The 23,580-nt window shown below is 38.0% G+C and overlaps 1 protein-coding gene across 7 annotated transcripts in view; it reads right to left on the minus strand.

Moving 5' to 3' along the window:
* Positions 1 to 7,829: 7,829 nt before the first annotated feature.
* MYO16 (myosin XVI) overlaps positions 7,830 to 23,580 on the minus strand; it is a 407,211-nt gene continuing 391,460 nt past the window's right edge. For all 7 annotated transcript variants that reach the window (XM_068927513.1, XM_068927524.1, XM_068927518.1 and 4 more), the window contains one exon: positions 7,830 to 12,753. In XM_068927513.1, coding sequence (XP_068783614.1) covers positions 12,520 to 12,753 — 234 coding nt within the window. In that variant the 3' untranslated portion in view covers positions 7,830 to 12,519. The remainder of the gene's footprint in view (positions 12,754 to 23,580) is intronic.

The raw sequence follows: 23,580 nt of genomic DNA on the forward strand, positions 1-23,580 counted from the left end.
TTCTGCAGAATAGCTGAATATGATTCTGAGCTACCCCTTCAGTGTGGCAAGAAAATATGTTTTCTGTTAGTTCTTTTCATTATGCAATTGAATGTAAATATATTTTTCCAATGGGCAACCACAGATTTTTCACAATAATAACTAATTTAAAAAGAAATCTTTCCCTGACATCCTTACATTAAAGGACTGGGTTAAAGTCTAAAGTCTGTTACTTGATATAAATCTAGAGACGGTACCTGAATTCCAGCAGAGTACCTCTGGATTTATACCAATGCCAATGAGAGCTAATTTGGCCTTCTAAATATGTAATTGTTCTTAGTGCAAAAAAATCCATTAATCCTTCACAGCGTTCACTGATTGTGGCATTTTAACAATAACAGCCAGCATGATTGAGTGTTTTCAGCGCTTACTGACAGATGGTCATTGTGTTACAAAACAGCCTCCAGTAAATAATGACCAAATGCACATAAGAGACGGAAAGTAGTCCTCCACTGTACAATCCTCTTTTGCTGTGCATAATGAAGTAGAAATGTGTCTTCTGCTCCATTTTATACTGATACTAAAAGGCCAAAACTTCCATTTGAATGGAAAGCGATAAGAAAATGAAAGCAGGAAGGTTCCAGGTTGTTTTTATTTTCTTGCTTGCCTGTTTGCTTCTAATAAACCATCAGGACTTTGGGGTTAATCTTTGTCTACCATTATTTCATGGTATACAGTTCTCTTAGGTCTCTAATGGAACTGCTCTTCAAAGATCACAAGTAAACTAAAGCCATGGATATAGTTTAATAATTACAAATGGTAGGGCTAAAACTCTCTTAATGTGTTGAGCGTGAAAGTGCATGGCAGTCTATATCGCTTGGGCAGAGATTTCATTCCAACTCAACCATAATGTATCCTAACAGTTTATTGCACTGACATTCACACAAAATTGTAAATTTACTAATGTTTACTGCTAGAGAAATTGAGTCTATTATGTTGAGAAAGAATCTGAAGCACCGAGCATGTTCAATAGATGCCTCAAAACTGTTATTATTAAAGACCTTATTGTTACAGTAGGAATAGCACAATGGAAGTAGAAGTGCTTCTACCTGACTAGGAGGTTGGAACAGGATGAACGAAACAAATTGTCTTGTTAAAGAAAATGACAGAAGTGTTCTTCGCAGGCATGGAGTCAGCAAAGCCTACCTCACTGAACACATGCAGTGCTTAATTTCTGAAGAGTGAAGCGTTGATCAGTAACTGTCTTCATTCTGACTGCAGAAAATGTCAATGATTCAACCGAGCTGAAGTGAAACAATATGAAGCACAAGTGAAAAATGAATTCACATAGCTATTTTTTGATGCTTTGACTATTCAGAAGAACAAAAAGTAGCTAAACTGTTTTTTTTTTGTCATTAAAAAGAGCAGATATAACTAAATACACGGAATGAACAGATCTATCAAGTAAGAATGGGCCTGTCAGCTCTCAGAAACAAACTACACTTTAACAGTAATTTTCAGCCCCATTTTGCAGAATCTACAGCAAAAAGACTCATGGCTTCTTTTGGGTCTTTATCCATGTTTAACCTGGTTTCTCTACGCATACATTTGATGACTTAAAAACATTACTTCAATGTCTCTTACTTTTTTAATCAGAAGGAAAAACAAACTTCCAGAAACACATATGTTTTGTCTGCAGAAGTTTCAGGACACGCTTTGCGCAAAGTTCACTAGTATTGATGTCAATAATCAGATTGAAATCAGAAACTTCTGAATGACCCATTCCAGTTGCAAATGATCTTGGGTCGTAACTTCTGAGTTTAATATCCCCTCTGTGTGTTTACATATGTTTAAATTAGGAATTGTGCTGAATTAGGTTCTGTGATCAGAAGCAATAACAGTTCTTTTGTTAGGGGCCATAATAAGTTCTCAGAGCTAGTCACTTGACCCTGACAAGCTGTGGGAAATATTTTCTATGGTGGTTCCCATTTCTTTTTGATAGTAAAGTAGCCTCTTCAAGACTGACTAATTTCAGTAAAGGTGAGAGACATTGCCTTATCTGTTAAATAACTATTCATAATTCAGAAGACCATTTCTGAAAGCAGCAGTGTGATTTTTGTCTTCTATATATGGGGATGACATTCAATTCTTAAGCTAAGTAAGCACTTTTGCAACAACTTGTTGGCAGTTTGGAATCCTGTGGGGAATAGGTGCATGGCTTCAGCACCTGCTAGAGAGCAATCACAGTTCACCCTTTGCTAGCAATCTTACGGACCTTAAAAGTTGGATGAATACAAAAGTTTACCCTATCATGTTTTAAAGGTGGTATCTTCATGTCAAACTTGCAATACAGCAAAACAGACCTTGTAGTAGCAGTCTCTGGAGAAAAAAGATGACTCCTGGCTCTAATTTAGACTTTGGCAATTTCAAGACCTTTTTCATTGTTGTAACATAATTTAATCATGTCACTGTTTCTAAGTGAGATATTTTAAAACAAACTCTTCTCCCTCTAAGCAAAGCAACACTGAAAGGTAGAGACAAAAATCTCTCATTTCCTCCTTTTCAGCTGTCTTGAAAAGCTGCTTCCTTGTGCAGTGGTACCTTAAATATGTTCTCCAGCTGTATGCAAATGGAGCTAAATCTTGCTTATCTCCTCATAATACTTCCATCCACATTTTATTTGCTTGCATGAGAAGCAAAGGGGGACATAGGAAGTACTATTTCTCCAAATAACAGGCCTCAGAGCTATCATGCATGGATTGTACAGAGTATGTGGTGGGCATTTTTAACATATTCTCAGAAGTCATGTAAGGAAATAATGTCTGCAGACCCTTTGTAAAGGCTGACTTGAGAATCCTACAGTTCCTGCAAGGGTTTTATAGGCACAGGGGAGCACATGCTAACTATACACAGACACTGAAAGAGAGAGAGACACACACATACACACACACACATACACGCACACACACACAGTACAGCTATGTGTGCTACCACAGTTATGACAATACTGAAGGCAATATTTTCAAAATTTTCCTTCCATGAAGCTTACCAAACTGCCTAATCTAAAGGGTCCCTGGACTCCAGCATGCTGTTTGCGGTTTGAGATTGCTACACTCCTAGCAAAGCTGATCAGGGCAAACATTTCATGATAATCCAGGCTGTGGTCTCTGGGCGAGGTAACTATGCTGTCTTACCCTCATCTCCTATCCCTTCTTTTGGACCCTTTATTGTGAATTTGTACACTGCCTGAAAGCATCTTGCCTCTGTCCTTGCCATCGCTGTATCCTGCCCAGACCTCTGCGAGCCCTCATCTCATGTCCCACCCAAAATGCTTACATTTCCAGGCACCACTCCTAGCTTTCATGCTAAGTGCTCTGTGTTATAGCTCACACTGACTCAGCACACACCATCAGTCCACTCAGCAGCTTAGGTATGGTCTTACCAACCTGAGCTTTTCCATGGCTCTCTGGAAGAGCTACGAGTCTTGAAGTCTTCCTATTTCTGAGACTGTGGGCGTGCTTCTTCTCAGCAGGGGGGGAGAAAATGCATCTCTCCTTTCCTTGTGCTGCGGATATACTGCAAAGCCAAAATATGAGTTATCCTCCCCCCAACTCCTCCAAGACTTCACTAAGTAGTGCAGACTAAATATCAATGGGGTCTTATGTACACTGATCCGCTGGCATTTTCCTTTCACCTTTTTGATGTGCATTTAGATTGTGGTTTTCTGTAAGTCTGATCCTATCTTATCAAACTGTTACTAAGGCAGATACTCTGTTTTGTATTTGTACACTTCAGTTCTTCCACTGATGAAATATTTTCCATGGTTCTCTATTAACTCCTCTTGCTGATTTCAGAACTTGCCGCAACTTTGGTATGATCACTTTGAATTCTGCTCCTGTCCTCCTCCAGCATTCTTGCAGCCCCATCCCAGTTTGATGTCATCCATAGTTTTATATATGTCCTTTCTCTTCTATCATGCACTTTAGTAATAAAAATTTTGAATAGAACTGGGTCAGGGACACCTCCTGCAAAGAAATCCGGTGTGAGATCTGCCTGTCCTGCCTGTTTGCCAGTGATTAATTTTTGAGAACTGATTTTCAACCGTCTATTTGTCTACCGTGTGAATTCCCATAGCATCCTAATAGCTGACCTAGTGAAATATGATTTGGATAGGTGGACTACAAGCTGGTAGAAATTTGGCTAGACCGTTGGGTTGAAAGCATTTGACCACAGAACAAAGTACAATTGGCAGCCAACTAATGGCATTCCTCCGGGGTCAGTACTGGGGCAAGTATTGTCTTTATTAATGACCTGAGGGATGGGACAGAAGGCTCCTTCATCAGATTTGGGGATGATATCAAATTGTGAACATGTGCCAGGGTAAGGAAGGGTCACAACCCTGGAAGGCAGCCCTGGAGGACAGGGTTGCTGTTCAGAGGATGCTGACAGACTGGAGGAATGGGCTGGCAGAAACCTAACCTAGTTCAACAAAAAACGTTTGCATCTTGGGCAGAAACCCACCTCCCTCACCCCCCAAGCAACAGTACAACCTGGGGGCTGACTGGATAGGAAGCAGCTTTGCAGAAAGGACATGGGGTTTCCCATGGGGAAGCCGATCCTGAGAGATGACAGGGAACTTGGGTCAACAGTATGCTTTTGTGGCAAAGAAAGTCAACCTTATACTGGGCTGTACGAGGAAGAGTGCAGCCAGCAGGCTGAGGGAACTGATCCTTCCCCTCTGTCCAGCATATGTGAGACTGCCTGTGGAGCACTGTGTGCAGTTTCAGCCTCCTCAGTACAAGAAAGACATTAGCATACTGGAGTAAGTCCAGTGAAGAGTCACCGAGAGGATTTGTGGTGGCTTGAGTACACGACATATGAGGAGAGGCTGTAACAACCGGGTTTGTTCAGGCTGAAGTAAAGAAAGCCAAGTGGAGGCCTTATTGCTGTCTACAGCTACCTAATGGGTGAGTGTAGAGAAGATGGAACCACTCACAGTGGTGCGCAGTCATGGACCAAGAGGTAAAAGACATAAATTGCAAGGAAAATTCCGGCTAGATATTAGGAAAAAGAATTTCAGAGTGGGGTAGTCGAATTTTGTAACAGGCTAACAAGCTGCCCAGAGATGATGTGAAATCTCAGGTCCTGGAGATATTCAGAATTCAACTGGATAAGATCCTGAACAATCTGTTCTAATTGGGCCCTGATTGGAGAGGGGGCACAGTGGATCAGATGATCTCCAGATGTCTTTTCCCAACTGTATTACTCTATGAAAACATTAAATGACCCTTATGTCCTCAATTTGTTTAAAGGATGTGATAGGACACAGCACCAAAAGCCTTACGAATTTTAAAGGATAATATAGCTACTTTTATATATCTATCTACCTATCTATCAGGTCACTTACCTTACTAAAAAAGAAAAACTGATGGATTGATACACATGTTTCTGAGAACCCCATTTCAGCTGGTTTCTAATCTTCTTATCTTCTAGATAGCTGTTTTATAATTTCTTCTAGTATCAGAATGGGAAATAAAATAAAGCTGACTAGCTATAATTTTCTGAATCCTTTTTTCTCCCCTTTTCTAATGTTTGCTCACCTTTATCCTCTGTAATCTTCTATATCCTCTGCAAGTTCTAGATGAGAATTGCTAACTGGGAATATGTACACCATCCTAGGAAGCTCTATGTTCCTTTCCAGGACTTGTTCGTCCCTGCTTAGGCTTTTACTTCTATCTGGGAACATTTTCAAGAATACTAACCTTGATTCATGCTTGTACTATCACTCTCAAATGTCAGGCATCACTTCTCTCAAATCCAGGGTCACACTAACTGAAAGGCATGGCAGTTTGGTAAGCTTCACAACTCTGCTCTGGAGTCTCAGAAATTCTCAAACTTCCTGGGAAGATGGAGCCTCTGTTCCTTTCATCTCCTTCTGCGTGCTGTGGATACGCCCATTTTAATGCACAGTGATTTCAGGCTGCTGCTGTCTACTCCTTTTCTCTCTGACCTATAGATCTTGTTCCATGTGCATAAGTGTTCTAACACTACACCACAGAGCTTCTAGCAGCTACTTAGTCCACCATCCCTTGGAAGTATTCTGCCAACCCCAGTGTCTGCTTTTGAAAGTGTCAAACTCTATGCCTTTCGCTCTACGAGTGTCTTTCACCACAAACATGCTATTCTTTGACATTTAACTCTCATAACAAGACAGTCATAAATGGAAGCCCAGCACAGTCATTATGGAAACCCAACTCAAAGTAAGTCCTATGTTCCTTTCCAGGGACAAGGCAGGTAAAAGGAAGGTCTTGTGTTAGTTTCCTTATTGGTCCCAAATTCTCTCCAGGATCTGGCCTTTTGTTCCTATGCAGGGATTAAATAGAAGACTAGATCTGTGGATTTTCCATGACTTTTTGTCTTGGCTGGTCTTTTTGAAAGCCAGTGTTGTGCTTTATGTCTTCAGACTGCTGCTCAGAACAATCACAAAGGAAGGTCACAATGTCTGAAGATTTGCATTTCTGAAACTGGGTCTTAAATTTGACTGTAGAAACACCAAAGCACTTGTAACTTATCTCTTCACACTTGACCGATCTCCTATCCTAGTCCTGTCAAAATCAAACGCTAGACATTTCTTGTCTGTCTATCTAATTTGTCAGGCTCAGACCACACTCCCAGGGTCTGCAGAAAACACAGCTAGAAGGAGTGGTTTTAATTCAAAAGACATGTAGATTCATCTTCCTGAAGGATGCAAAAATAGCCTCCCTACATTTCAGAAGATTTTGGTGACCACCAAGTTATATATTATGTTGTGAGGCAGAAAAGCTACATGTCTACAACCTTTAATTGAAGCTATTTTGTTTCGCATGGACGTTCACTGCCAAAGTGAAAAGACTTTCTAACCTAGTGGGTTGTTCATATCTGTCTAGTGAAAGACTTGCATTCCAATTCCCATTCTCAGAAATACTTAAATAATTCACACTAGGGAAGAACCTGAAGCGCATTTCTCCCCCTTCCATGGGAGTGCTTTTTTCACCGATGAGAGATGCAGTCCTTTTCTTTCTGTGGTCTAACAAATTCCAGGAGACAGGAGAGTTCATCTCTATGTAGACAGAGAAGGGTCTAGAGCTCAGATTAGAACAGGAGGGGCACCACTAATTGTTGACATATGAACATTGCTAGAACGGCAATATACCTGTGCCTGTCAAATTTTCTCTGTTCGTACTTGCAAGGACCGCAGCAGTCCTCTTGCAGCTTGAAACAAATATCCATTAGCATTGTCTTTTCAGAGAAGAGTAGATTTATGAAAAGTCAAGTCTGAGAAGGACTGAAACTGTGTACATTCAGACTGCATCCAGCAAAGAGTTTCAGCTGGAAAAGGTGAAAAGCATTTTGAAAACATTGAAATATTTTATTTTAGTATTTGTAAAGGAAAATGTTTCATTTCAAAAATTAACCCTAAAGGCTTTGGTGTAATTTTTAAGTATACTTTTTTTGTCATCCAAAAAGTGTTTGAAAATTAACCTAAGTTGACAGGAAAGAAAAGAAAAAAAGGGCTTAGAGAGGGTTTTACTCATAAACATGAGTACCAAAATAAGCTATTTCAGGTTGAAGTAAATGCTTCTAGCTAACTCAAGATGATTTTTTTTTAGCTAACTCAAGATGATTTTTTTTTTACCATAATAAATCAAAAAGCCTCAAAAATCCTTTTTTGCCTATATTTTTGCCTCAGCCACTTCACAGCAAAAGCCATGATTCAGTCAGATCCAATATTCATTCCTGTGGCCAGGGAAAGGGCCAAATTACAGGTGGAAAGAGAGACAGTTTTGTTAATGATCTAATTCTCACAGCCATGGTGTAAACCAGCACAGGGATTTATTTACTTCTTCTGAAAATGAAAATCCTGAGTACACACAGAACAGTAAAAACTGAAAGACAAGCAATTCCTTATATGCCCTTGTGTTTTGTTCCAATACTGCTAAGTAGTTATGCTCAGGTGATGTTTCTTTTTAAAAAATTGTATATATAGAGTACAAAGCCATGAAATTTTTAATACTGTTCTGGAAAACTGACTTGTACAGAGTTTAATTACATAAATTTATTATTTAACAAGAGAATGGCAAAACTTATTTTAGGAATCTCAGAGCATTTCAGATATTAGCAGGCTTTATAAAGATAAGAATAAGGTGATTACTAGGGTTCTCAATACTGTATAGAGCAGAATTAAAAACTACAATGATTATGGCTATTACTATCACTTTAGAACTATGCTATAATCTACTATGCTTTCTTAGCAAGTTAATGAAATTCTTTGTCCCACACACAAAGGACCTGCAATGTAAAATGTTATTAATGAACATAAGTCAACCCTTTAGAGGGAATAAAAAGGATCACTGGCAAAAAAGGGAAATTTAATTCACTTATTCAACCATCATACTATTGTTTTGTAAACAATACAAAGTTTTAAAAGGCTTATCTCTTCATGCTGTACACAGATGTTTTGTAGAATATTGGTGCATGTATTTCTTTGAACATCTAAATCCAATTTTAAAAAGCAGAAGCAAGGTTTGCTTTTAATCTGCAATAGGATTGTAACTACAGCAACTAAAAACCACCAAGTGCTATTTCAGGAGTAACAAGGAGATCTGCAGGTTTTAAAAATTCATCATTCCAAGAGATGATTTTTTTTTAATATGGTTTTAGAATTCCCTTGGATTTAAGACCAATGACTTCTTAAAGTGTAAAACATATCTGATTCTTACTGCTTTACACTGAAGGAGATGCTGATTTGTTAGAAGTTGTGTTTGTTTCACATATGAAAAATTAAGCAATAAGGCACAATGTGGAGGTGTGGTTATCTGATGATAACCCCAGCTTCCTGAAATTGCTTTATTGCAAATATACGTTAGATTGTTCATTGGATATTAAGAGCATTAGCATGTTCATAGAGTTTAATCTTTCCCTTTAGAATATTGAATTCATAAGGCTTTTTTTTTTTTTTTGTCTAGGCTATTTTTTAATGTACAAGAGAGAACTTCATATACTCAAGAAATGCTGTAATTGGCTGGTGCATACTCCTCTGGGGAGATTAATTTACAAGCACTGTACAGTTCTACTAAAACTACTTCTCAACATTTCAAAATGTCAATAGTATATTTTCCCAGCCCTGTAAACACATTTTGATACACAATATAAACTTTAATGGTAGTTTTAAGACACCTCTGGGGGTATGGTTATTTAAGCAATAAGACACAGTAGGGTGTGAATTATGGTATAATAATTCCCTACCAACTGCATTGTTAGGCATGAGGCCAAAGGCCAAGGGACCAATGAACACACTAGGTGTGAATTATGACATCATAAGTCACGCGCTGGAGTGTCTTACTGCAATTGGAGAAATACATGCTTTTAACACAAATACTTTTCCTATGGTATGATATTTTAATCGAATATCCTGAAAAACTCTTCCAAACTAAAAGCTGGCCATTGCATATCCTGGAATAAACAAAATTAAAAAAAGATCTCATATCCTCTCCTATTTACTTTGTAGTATTGTGCTGTGGTTACGTGCTCTAAGGAAGAGCCCCATAAAATATATGCCTTACCCAAGTTTCCAAAAAATACAACAAAGGCCTTCTGCCAAGGGAGGAATAATGCACTTTCCCCTTTGTCTGGAGAATCAGATAGCCTGCATCAGGTTTGTGCTGGCTTCTCCTGTGTACCTGTATTGATGAAACTGGTAGAAGATCTAGGTACCTGCTTTTCCACACATGGCTTATGTAGCTGCACTAGGATACAATACAGACTTTGAAAGAGTAGCAAAAAGGTTCCTTAAACCCCATTTCAGCCCCTGCAGCGGAGGCTGATCACAGTTCTAAGACAACTTTTACTAAGGATTGCAAAGAGTATAACGTGCGCGATCCCGTTTCAAACTCCATTTGACAAACGTAGTCTCTACCCTCTGGGTATTCCTGCATTACAGACGCAGAAATGACAGTCAAGAGATACATAAGCTTACCTTACAAATAGCTAGCTTGGTGACTGGTAGCAGGCTAATTGCAGCAGCAGGGATCTCAACGTGGTCTAAACTGGCTTCTCAGACAGGTTTTACAGCTTGCCCTAAACCTCCACGCTGCTGTGAATTGATTGCTACCAGTCACCCAGCCAGCTAGTGAGCATCAGAGGGAGCAACATGGATAGCGCTTATGAGACGGCTATTTGCCAGGTCTGTTTGAGGAGTGATAAGCCTGAGGGCATGTCTGCCTGGCTCAGTGCAGTCAGGTGTTTGGGATGGCTGAGCTAGTTGGGCAGAAGCTGTTATGGCTACGTACAGCACTGCTGTGCCACGCAGAGACAGCAACTTGCATCCTAGAAGGAACGTAGTGGCAAGGGCGGGTTAATTAGCTCTCTTGCATCCAGTTCTGGAGCCAGTTCATTTCACTCTCACAACAGGGATCTCTGTGTGTCCCCAGTTAGCTGAGCTGCAAGGCAGACACCTCAATCCTGCCAGTCTAAGCCTAGTTCTGACATAATTGTTTCAGGAGTGTGAAGTGTTTTCTACATTCCCGCATGGTTGCCTTTTGCCCCTACGGGGAAAGTAATGGTCTGCGACCATTTACATCAGCTGAGGGTAAGGTTTAGAGTCCAGAATCCCTGCTTCTCCATGAAATAATGGGTAATCTTACACAGAGGACTGCTAGGAAGGTAATATTGGTAACAAGGTAAAATGCTGTGCTGGGTGATATTTGCCCTAAGTATCAAAGAACAATCAACACATAACTAAATAGAGAGTTAACCTGGTGCCTCCCCTTCCTTGTCCACTCAGAATGGCTATTTTAATCTTCAGCAGGAGAAGGCACTGAGTTCTGCCTCTAGCTTGATGATCTTCAGGGACTCTGGGGGACAGTTTGAGTTTTGCTGTTTCCCCTGTAAAAACAAACAAACTAACAAACAAGAGAGCAGGCATATCATTGCTTAGTGTTACTCAGCTTGCTTGAAGCCTCTGTCAAATACGACAGAAAAATCTACATCTCTACGTAGGTTGTTTTTCCCTCCCAACAACTTATAACCAAGGGTGAGCTCATTTTTTTAATTTAGCTTACATTTTAAAACATCACTTTTATATCCACTTGCAAAATTACAAGCACTTTTCCCTGGATCCCAATAGGAATGGGGCAAACAGCCAAGAAGAGCGCTTCACACTGGCTCTACATGCTCCAAGAAGTTAAAATAAGTGCCCCCTGACAAAATACCTTCGTGTATATATAAATTACACCTTTTATTGGCAAAGCAGTATTTCAAAGACTGCTGAGCAGTAGCTAACAAATTTCCAGCAGCATGCTTTTCGTATATTAATATTACTGCTCAGAACTCATGTTCCCCAACTAGAATGCTCACATTTCTGAAATCATTTCATTACATGAAATTTGAGGTATAAATGCATCACTGTACCACTATAAGGACATAATCCTTTGATATACTCATCTCCATAAAGCCTCCCGGCTTTTAACGGTAAATCACAGCCCTACTTTCATACCTCATTACCATTATGTATCTTTCCACTGATACCTGACCTTATGCATAATCAGGTATGAATTTCAAACCATACTTATAATCTAAATGAGTGCCTCATTATTCTACATAACCCAGAATGAAATAAGATTTGGAATGTAACTAAAGAATTCACAATTCACACATTCAGAAACACAGGCCCACTGTAAGAAAGTCATGCTCTCTAACTCATGACTACAAACAGCATTAAACCACATCTGCAAATGGAAGCTTTGCAAATATATCTCAATTTGATTTTAAAAAGAACACTGCCAGTTCTGGAAAAGAACACAGAGTTGAAACTGGTATGTTGTTAAGGATAAACTATGAGAAAAAAATGCAAGTACTGTATTTATTACCTGTATTTTGAAGAAAGAACAACAGCACCAATTGCATAAAGTTATAAAACACCAGTAATAAACATGTAAATAATCATTGGGTTTGCAACTCCAATAAAACACAGACATCTACAAAGAAATATATATATGTATACATGTAATATAATAAAACCATCCATTAAGGAACAAGAAACATCATCTTTTTGTACTATATAAAACAGCTGTACAGTGTGCACGCAGACTTTCCTGATCTCTCTAAAATGCCTGTCAGTTAGCTCTGCCCATCCTCATTTGCTTAACATAGAGTTTCCTCAATGTCCATGGGAGAGCTTTAAGTGATGGTTTTGTACTTTTAAACTAAGTACTTATAGTGCAGTTTGTCTCCATATATATAAATGTACATACACACACACATATATACTCATAAATGCACACACATATGTGTGTATATATACATATATATATGAAAAGAACAAGCACACACATATACACGCACACACAACAGATCTACATAGTTCCTGCCTCCTGTGCTCTTGAATGAGTGCTTGTAAAAAATCCCTGCACACTTTGTGGAGGGAAGGAAACTTGCTGATTGTGCAGATTGAAATCTTCACATGGTTTCATTCCTAACAGTCTGCAGAAACACACATCTAAATCACATGGTGGTATCCCATATGCCTGAAGAAAGTCTGTTGCAGGAGGTATCTTCTACCTTCTTCAGCAGTGTTGGCTTTTTACAAGGAGGTGGAGGTGGGGCTGTGATCCTTTGCTCAGTGTTGTGCAAGATTTGCTGCCAGTCTCCTCTTTCTTCACACAGCTTTCTCCTCCAATCTAGAAGCTCCTGCAGAGCCACACTCTCATTCTCTGAAAGTCTAAGCTGATGAATAACCTGTTAGTGAGGAGGAAATGAAAGAGAAAAATGGACAAAGTTAATTCTCTTGGCAGTGTAAAACTGCAGTGCCCATGTTTAAAGCACAGTATCCTCTGCCTCTTCTCTCACTGACATAAACCTATGGTGACAGCAGAATCAGGTCCTTGCTTTCCTACCTCTGTAAAGAGCTCAGTGACATATGTAATGCTATATATAATAATGACTTTCAACAAAACAACCTTGCCTTGAATGTACTTAGAGGTATTTTATATTGCCAAGCCCTCTGTTGGAGGGAACCACTTTCTGCTCTACAGACTACGTCTATTATTTGCAGAGAGCACTGGGGAGGATTATAAGCTTATCCATACGTTCTAGTAGGATCATGAACAGAAGTTCTGTGACTGCTACAGTGTGGCCTGGCTTAGCCACTCCAGACGATGAGTGGTTGGTGACTACTCCCTTTCTAATATTGACCATTAAAGAAAAAAATTGATGCATGTGGGTAACCAGTCAAGTTACACACCTTTGCTTAGGTGCTATCAGTTGTACTACAGCTGAAAGAAAAGAGATCAAACAACTTCTGTTAATAATTTGAAGCAATCTTCTCTTCTAAGAGGGTTTTAAACTCTGTGCTTAACTCTCTCCCACCAAGTGAACAATTTCTTTCTCCCCCATTTATCATTGTTTACATTGGAAATAAGAAAATTAATGTATTAGAATTGCGTTCCATCATTCTCATGTCTGAAAGTCACAGAACTCAAGTTGTATGAAGCAGCTGCCAAAAACTAAATGAATGGAAAAAACAACCTTACGTCAGCAAAGAACACAGGAACACAATCCTTTGAAATACACAAAACAGCTGCCTACATTGACACATAGTCCATATTTCTAACAACCTATAATACTGCTTTACCCCCAGACTACTCTTTTACACAGAGCAAATAGCAGCTGCAGGCAGTAGCAAGGACTTGCCCATAAATACCCAAATGACCATAACCAAGAAACTATAAACTGTTTTGCTACTTAGCATTAGTAATGCTGCTATTTGTCATAGATTATTATTAGACTATTATTATCCTTAGAATTAGGGTCTGGCACTGCTCTTTCTCCAGAGGATACATTACCCACTAAAAATGTAGTTTCATTCAACCTGGAACTATGTATAAACTCATGCTGAAGTAGCCAAACAGTTTTGAACTGGATTCATAAACCATCTAGAAGAAGCTACCCCCTTCCATTTAACTTTTCTGCTCCAATACAGGGCAGTTTGGAGCCCTCACGTCAGTCACTCCACTAACCTATGAAGTCAGTCTCACTATCCTTCAAGACCTAATTGTCCTCTATGCAGTCGAGCAGCATCTAGAGCAGGTGCTGAGAGCCACTCGCTTCAAGATATTCTGTGGTAGGAGGGGCCAATCTAGGGACTGTGAACCAAATCCATCATAATAACTAATGGCCAACAGCCCCTTAACTTGCTGCCTTCTTTCTTAAGGGCTCTACATTGACCAAAATGCATGTGCTTCATCTCACACGATGGACACACATCCAGTCACATGAGAAGTATGGCCATTCATGTCACGGTTGCATTTATGTTATTTGGCATAATGAGGGATGGCTGCATTCTAGTCACCGTGATAAAGGCATTGACATTCACTACCCTTAAATGCTTCCGTGAGAGCCTATGCACATGGTCAGTGAGCCTCCTAAGGTAGAAGACTGTGGTGGCTCCTGCTATTCCTTGAAGGAACTAGTGGGTCCAAAAGTGTACAGAGGTTTTATCATGCTGCTTCATATGCCATGTGTAAGTCAGATCTTCAGCACCTGGTGTCAGAGAAGAAAGCAGTCCTTATATGCAGATGCCTGAAGGTCTACAGATAATTTGCTTAATTTATGTCTGGTTGCTATTACTATTTCCAAGATAATTGTTTTAACTTGTGTAGTAGCTTAATAAAAGTCATTATAATTTCAGCTACAGTTTTAAATTCTGTATTTTAAGAAAAAAGAAAAAAGTAGGAAGGTGTTTGAAAGACTTCACTACATTATATTTTGGTCTTGTGATACGCAATTAGATAGCAGTACAAACTCAAAAAAAATGTTGTTTTTTATTTTTAAACAAAATGTGCCAATGCATCCCAGTGACTCAAAGGGCAATGAAGTGTCCCACAGATATTGTTAGAGTGACTTCTATTAGTGACTTCTTGTTTGCCTAAACATATTACATCTTTTTTTCAGCACGGGTAGGAAAGATTAGAAGACAAAAGAAACTTTTGTAATTAGAAGCAACTTATGAAGAAAGAAAGACATGTCAGGTAGTATCATCCTACAGAACAGGTGTATACTTTAGCAGACATTGTGCCTTACTGCGGTTGAATTCTATAGATTTTTGGGGGTTTAGATTATGGGCATAATGTAATATAGAAGAAATGTAGGTTAGACTCCAGTACTCCTCAATCAGGCACCTTATTTGCACCCAAATTTTAGGCATTTCATGAACCTGTATTATGCTTTCTTCTATCAGAAGTGCTAGTACATACGAAAAGGAAGCTGTTAGCCTGTTATTGCAAGAGTTTCACATGTAAGAGTTTCAGAGATTAATAAACAAAGATGTGCCTAAATACTGGGACATAAGTACAAGAAAATATATGTTTTAAACTCTGTAGGTACTATTGGGTGTGTTAAAGTGACAAAAGTTTGACAGCATGACTCTGACAAAGTATGGAGGAATTTTCAGTTTTGAAAGATGCATGAAGTACTTGAATCGAGACAGCTATACTGCTATTCTAAGAAACATAAAGACACACAGGTGCAGGGTGGAAAGTGAGCACAATTTGCCTGGGCAAGGCAATTGACAAATGCATCCTATTTATAGCTTATAGGCACTGAAGAAGCTTTATTATTCTGACACTACTTATGCATGCTGTAAATTACTGTTGTGTCAGCAGTTCCACTATACAGCTCATTTTCCAGTGTATAGCGGACAAATCTTGGTCCAGTCTGCAAATAAGCGTTCATCTTTTTTGCATTTTTTAAACTAGGATGCAAAAATACCTCAAATCTTTATTCACTCAGAGATTGATCTGGTAAGTAACCTGCAAAAAGTATATATTTCAAACTGCATGAAGGACACACAATAGAACCGCAGTGGAAATTAAACAAAGAAAATATACAATAACTGACAGAACTTTAAATGAATCAATTAGTTTAATTAGATCTATTTGAACAACAACAACAAGATGATTTTTTCCCTGTCTTTTCTGTTCATGATTAGAGCTGTGACAAGCTAAAGATTTCTTATACATATTCATTATACAAAAGACTTGCTGAATTATTTTATATGAAACAATGTAAACTAGCAAGCCATGTTTCTTTATTACTACTCTATATCTTGAACAGGTATTTTGTGAAGGGTGATTGAGATGTGTAGGAAGTAATTATTTTAAGAGTACCGATATTTTCAATCAATACTGAACAAACAACTTTAACCATTAAGGGACAGAGATGGTGCCAACGGTAGGCTAGGATTTTCCCACTGAAAGTCAATGGTCAATCAGACATGGCCAACATAGTATTTGGGCTAGACCCACTGAGACATACAGCATTCAAATATTTAACGTTTAGCAGTCCTGCCATCTGGTGGAAACCCCTTCCCTGTGTTTGGTGCCCAGTTTACTGAACAGACAAGGAAAGCAAAAATGTCAAAGAAAGTGATACACAAGAAGAGAGTATGTGGAGTTGCCAGATCCATTTGATGAAAATGGACACACTTCCACAGGGAAAAACAGGGAAGAGTCCCCAGGAATTGCTGCTCTTATGCCCAAACCATCATACTGTAGAGACAAGCGCTCTCCTTTTGGCACTATGGATTTTGGTTGGTGACAGAGCACCAATGGCTCAGTTCCAATAGGAAAAGCATAAGGGAAGCTTTTCAACATAATCTAGTAGTTAGTGCATATCTGGAAAGCAGAAGGTGTAGATTTGACTTCTCTCAAGTTACGGAAGAGACTTGAGTTCCCACATCCTGAGAGCATGCTAAGGACACTGCAGCTACATAGAGGTCTGAGTCCGAGAAAAAAGGACTTTGGCTCCTCTGCCCTGTGCTAAGGTGTGCTATCGATGTGTGCTAAGTGTGCTAACAGCAATTCTTTCGGAGTGGGTCTCTATATAGTTTTAGTATACATGGGAGAAGAACACTGAGGTGGAGGACTTTTTGGTGTATGCTGGCATCTATGAAAATTTTAAAAGGTGCAGGACTGTGCCTACTGAGTCACAAGCATTTAAGTATTAGATCGTCACTGGAGCATGAGTTCCTCAATTGATTTGCTGGATTTAGACTTCTAAATTCTGTGTAAGCTTCATTTTAGGAGCTAAAGCAGATACACTGGATTTCAACTTTGTCTTAGAATTAAGACAGGTAGCTCTAAGATAAGTCAATAAATTTTCTTAGTTATAACCTAATTTCTTAGGCTAGTGCAGAAAGTCAGTGAGTTGTTAATTATGGGAGGATGAAAGTTTCACATTTTTAAATAATTTGTGACAAAAAGATCTGCCAGATAAAAAGATGAACAGGCCCATTTAACATTAACGTTAATTTGAGTTATTTACAGACTTAATTGCAAAATCTCAGGAAATTCTTTCTTCATTAAAAGATCAAATGCTATAAGTTTAAGGATGATTTTTTGTAACAATCAATCAGAAGTAACAAAGTGCTTATATCCTCTGCCTGTGTCTGAAACTCAACACAGCCTTAGTCATCAAGCTATGGCAAACAGACTCATTAAAATCTGTCTACCAATCAGAGATTTATTAATTTGCATTATTACGCACTTTAAAAGTATTTATGAGTATTTCACCCCATTTTTCTCTCTTCCTGGCCAACACAGGGTTTACTTTTCCAAAAAAAGTATATTGTAGTCTAGACAGGTTTTCAGTCACTCACGATTGCATCGACCTTTCTACTGTTATTCATAAGAAAGTGGAAAGAAGCATTTAATCACATTCTGGATGTTAAAACATACAAATAATTTTGTTTTCACAAAACATTGCTCTGTGTGATTTATTGGAGTTTTATTTTTAGTTCCTTGTGTTAGTTTTTGTAAAATTCATTAATAAATAAAATTCATTAATAAAATTCATTAATAAAGACATAAAACTACTATAGAAGATAGTCTCTTAATCATAGAACAGTTTAAGGTGTACTCTAGAGATATTCATGTGCGCTAACTGCCTCATATTTTACTTTCAGAGAAATATTGCCATTATGTTCTTTAATAGATTTGTCAATTTTGATGCTTTAAAGTAACTGTCAGTAGATTCTCACAATTAATTAATATAGCAATAATACTCTTTCATCAGTGTTTTACATTACTAGTAAAGTTGAGGTCCCATCATGGAAAAACCATGGGGAGATTACATTTATAAAGGCAGCCATTTCCCTCTCTAAAATTTGATCAAGATTTAAAGTGACTTATGCCATAGTTGTAAAATATTGATGATAAATTACCATAATCAACTTACAAACTGCCTTGACAAAACCCATGTTTTTTAGTCTTTTTCAGTTTGCAGGCCTTCTAAAACTGTAAGCAGAACAAATTTCAGCCTGTAGCCAACTCAGTCATCTTTTTTAGAGCCCTTAAAAATAGTTTACGAACCCCAGTGGGTCAGCTGCAGGTAGTCAGTTTTAAAGACAGAAGTGATCAGGACATTCTCACCTCTCATTTCACAATTAAGGACACAGAATTTCACTCAGTAACTCTGGAAATAATTCTTACTGTATGTGATTATTAGCGAGACCAACACATTTTGGTTCCGTCTGTGACAGGCATGCATCTCTCTCACACAAAGGACTGTTTCTAAGTCATTCTAATGGCTTCACCTTTCTCTGTTTTCCTTTTGCATTTGAAAAGTTCCCACACGGATTGCTTCCAAAAATGTAAGACAGCTTTCTTCCTAACTATAGGACAAACATAGTGGAATCTCTCAAAAATCTTGATCCCCACTGACCTTTTAGGTACCAAAATAGATATGCTTTTTCTGTGTGTTATAAAAATGTATAAATCAGAAAAGATTTGCTTTGCCATCACCCCTTCAATCAAGAAAAAAAATTGGTCAGTTTGCATAGTTAGCAATCCAACATTCATTTAAAGATACAAGGGGAAAGCACACACAAAAACAAGGATGTGCTAAGAAGTCGAGGAAAGCATTCAATATAAATCAAATCAATATGTAAATTTGTGTTTGATTGGGAAACCTGCACTGGTCACATAAGACCCCAGCAGGGAGCAGAGAGCTGCTATGATAAATGAGTTTACATGCTTATAAATTCCAATTAAAAATCTTCAAATACTAATGTACCACTGGGATCCAAGCTGATTTATCCAATTGTCTTGTGAATGCAGAGACATGCATTTTTTTGCAAATGCAGACCCAGTGGACATAGTAATTTGCTATGTGTTCTCCAACATTAAAGTGATTTTAGTTAATCATTCTTTTAGACTGCTGATGATTTTCCTTTGTGTTTGAGCAACCTTACAATCTCCAAAAATAAAACTCTTCAAATGGTTGGCAAATGCGTTTGCCGGAAAGGAGAAAATTCAAAAGAGACAGGTATTCAATCTGGTACAAATCTGAAATTGCTCTGGAGAAGCTATGCCAGTTTAAATAGAGATAAACATGGCATTCATAATTGATATACACTGTGTCTACTTTGCTCTAAACCAGAAAAGACTTTTGTTTCTCTCAGTTTAAATTTCTTGTTACACCAAAAGAATAAACTGCCTTTGGAACAACCATCACATAAATGACATACTAAAGGAGGTCACAATTTATCTGATATTTAAAAATGGGAGATAATCTTAAAAGTAACACCCTTTGTATTTAAAACAAGACCAGAAAGGGACTACATTTCTGAACAAAAACTGATCACCACAGGAGTCAGGAAGAAATGTTTTCCCCTGTGACAATCCATTTCTTAGCTATCTGGGTTTTTTGGAAATAGATTTCATTTTCTTTCCAAGTATCAGTCACGTGGCAGCACAGTCCAGTCCTCTGCTGTCACATGGCATTTGGAAATGTATCAAACTTCATCCTAAAAAATTAATTCAATTGTTTGCCTTTATCACACTCTCTGAAAGGATTTTCCAGAAAAGATCATGGAAGAAAAGTCCACCAAGGTTTATTAGCTACAAAATGACCTCTGGCTCCAGAAAGCCCTCCCTCACAGATTGCTGGAAAGCTGGGAGGACATACTGACAAAACAGGTACCTTTTACATATCTTTTTTCCCCAGACAGCATCTTCTTGCTTCTGAAAGAAAGAGAATCTTGGGCTACACAGACCTTTGGTGTGACTCAGACTGAAGATTTTATAGTCTTAATCTGACCATAACTCAACTTCTGGCTCAAGTTCTCTGATTTTCTCACATGCTTCTTTTTTCAGGGATAAATTTTTGTTGCAAAGAAGGGGCTGGTTTTCATATCTTTTATACCTCTGTCTCAGTGAAGTAGTAATATTCTGGGGACCACAATATTCTAGATTAATTAGGCTAATTCTCTTCCATATAGCTTGGAGGTATTTTAGCAATAAAACAATAACATAACTTTGCAAAATAAAGCAAGTATACAAAACCTGAGTATAGCTCTAATGTATGAAATGGCATAAAGTTTTAGAATAAGGTAGGCAATTTTCAATAATACATGACTGTATAAATTTCAGGCACTCTGACCACCTGAGCTGGGAATACAGCTGGACAAGTATACACAATCAAAACAAGGGTGTATTTATTTGTTTGTTTATTTGGATCTTGTATTTTTTTATTATTTATCTGTTTTGGCTGAGTTTATCTCTGCTCTAGTTTTCTGATATCAACTAGAAAATGATACATTCCCAAAGTGACTAAAATATCAGGCAATATTAAAAAATACTGGTTTTTCCTCTAAAGTAATATGTCTCTCTCCCAGATGGACTGACTACAAAATGTATTTTAAAACCTTCCGGAGCATCCTCATAATTCACCACATGACTTTTGAGAAAAACATTATGTTCAGGATAGCAACTGTGTCTTCCTCCAAACAAGCTATGAAAACAAATCATTTATTGTAGATGTCTTCAGAGTAACAGACCTAACAACAGTGATACGACTTTGTACATACACTAAAAAAAAAAATCTGAGAAACTGAAAACGTTTCTATTTGATTAATCACTGCTGCTTTGTGGTATTGATGGAGATATTTTACCTGATCAAACCGCAATTACATTGCCAATCGTTTTCCTTTGATGTTATCAAAAGTCTCTCTAGTCAGTTAGACACTAGTCTTGCCACAATATTTTTCCTTTTGAAGCAATTATAAACACAATCAGCAATTCATATTTGTTTATGTTGTGTATAATCCATCCTTGTATATAGAGGCCACACTTATGGTCAAAAAACATTAGAGGCAAACATCACTTAATTTATGGGCTGTTAGCTACCTAAATCCCTCTGGATCTACATATATGCTTGTCTCTGTGTTAGGATGAGCCTGCAGGGCAAAGGCATGCTTAGGAGGCTGTGTTCCCTTCTCCTCAACACACCCTCATAATCACCTGTCTAGCATAGGAAAAAGCAATGAGTGTAAAGAAGTGGAAAGACAGCGAAGTGGCCTCAAATGTGTAGGGAGCCAATTATGGCACCTACTGGTTCAAAGGAGAGAATCTGAGCTTTCTCTTTTGGAGGTCACAGCAGTCATAACTAGGACATACAAAGCCCTCAATACAGCAACTACGAGATGTGTGTACCCACTGATGAATTTAGACCATGCATTACCTCATACTATTTAACATATTAGGAACATGTTTTTGGCTGCAAGTCTTCTAAGAAATAAAGCTGCACGGTGTTGTAAGTTCTGATTTTTGTCTCTATGTGACATTACAAAGAGAATTCTTTGATGTTACTGTCAAAACAATAAAACAAAACATGATTTAGGGCAATATATTGATTCAGATTGATGATAAATATATAGCAGTCTATGTCCTCTTTTGGACGTTACATGTTTACAAAGATGTTAGTGACTTTGCTATTATACCAGACTTACTTGATTGCCATATTTTTCTTCAAAGATGATGAGAGATTGCTTCCAGCTAATAGCCAAACATAATAGACATTAATAATGAATCTTAGAGCCCTGTGTTTAGAACTGTGACAATGGGCTAGGTGTAACAACTCACTGAGTTCTTCAGGATTCATTTTTTTAACTTCTGAACACTCAACAAAAGAAGTGATTGGCAACAAATATTAAATCAAGTAGGAACAAAGAAGGCCCTTGAAACTATAATGAATATGCAGCTTTTTCTGAGAGAAGAGACCGCTGAAAGCAATGAAATTTCACAAAGTAAGAGCTATGGCTTAAGCTATAATGAAACAATAAATACATTCTTCACGAATATGAAAAGACATTTCCAATTTTTCATTGTCAGATGTTGGCTCCTGTATTACTGCAATCTGCCAACCAGCACTATGAGGTTTAAACAAAATAGAAGAGATAAGACTGCAGATTTTTTAATATAACAATATTTGAAAAAATAACCATCATTTTTTATCTTACCTCTTTGAGCACGTGTGACAGGCAAAACAGATATTTCAGAACTGGGTAACCAAAATCTTATGCCAGGTGTACTGTAAGTCTGATATTGTTTTACCTGCTGGGATGGAAACCTGTTTTTTCATTTCTGTCTTGTTTGGGGATTATTTCCATAGGAAGCTGAATGCATGTGACATCATCTCATTTCAAATGAATCAACATTTAGTCTTTAGAAAAATTAACTCCACAAAGATGTTGAGCAGCTGTTAATGGGAAATTTTCTACCTTTTCCTCTCTGATGGTGGAATTTTCTGAAGCCTATGATTGTGAACTAAGTTGCATGGCAAGCCACACTATAAGTGTAGGTATATTAAGTATATTATGAAATTATTTGTATTTTATGGAAAATAAAATATCACATTGATATGTGTCTGAAGATGAATGTTACAGATGTAATATTGCATTATCGTTCTAGTCTTTTTACTCCTCAGTGTCTCATTCCTTTCCACCCCCACCCTGAGCTCTTTCCCTGGTTCCTGCTCTTCCCTTTTTCTTACCTTCCCTTTAGTTGTTTCTCCCTCTGCTCTGTTTTTTATTCTCTTCAGCTAGTCTCCCTTCCCTCTTTCTAAATACCCTATTCTATCTTCCATTATTTATCTTTTTTTTCTCTCTCTCTTAGCTACTTTGTCCTTGCTTCAACTTTTGTTTCTGAATCATCTTTTATCTGATGCCTGTTTTATTCCCCATGCCCCTCAACACACACACTTATTATCAGTCCGTCTTTAATCTGCCCCTCACTTCCCACTTCTTCATCTCCAGATTGTCCATCCCATCCCTTTACAGACAGACTATGTTGCTTCTTACTGCCCACATAGAAACAAGGAGTTTTTAAGCCGGCCTGCTTTTCTGCGTTCCACTGTGTCTTTCTCTCACCATATCCCACTTCATAGTGAATGCTAATAACAACTTTACAATATTTTTACTAAAAAAAACAAAAAAACAAAAAAACCCAAATACAATCCTGACCCTGTGAAAAAGAAGATGGGGATGCTTAGCTTTTATGCTTGGTGCCAAGGATACAGCCCTGCTTTTGTCTAGTCTACTTTACTTTGTCTATCTGCTGCTCCTGACATGTGAAAGAGCTTATATATTTCAATAGTCTTTATCCTCATATCTTTTGCACACACATGCTCATAGGAACTACCTAGAAAAGAGGAAACAATAAACGCAGGCCAGAGAAGAGGGCCCCTTGGATAGCTTAAGGATCTGAGAAATTATTGGTGTAAAAGAAA

This window comes from Struthio camelus, chromosome 1 (assembly GCF_040807025.1).
Source record: "Struthio camelus isolate bStrCam1 chromosome 1, bStrCam1.hap1, whole genome shotgun sequence".
In the NCBI taxonomy this organism is placed as follows: Eukaryota; Metazoa; Chordata; class Aves; order Struthioniformes; family Struthionidae; genus Struthio; species Struthio camelus.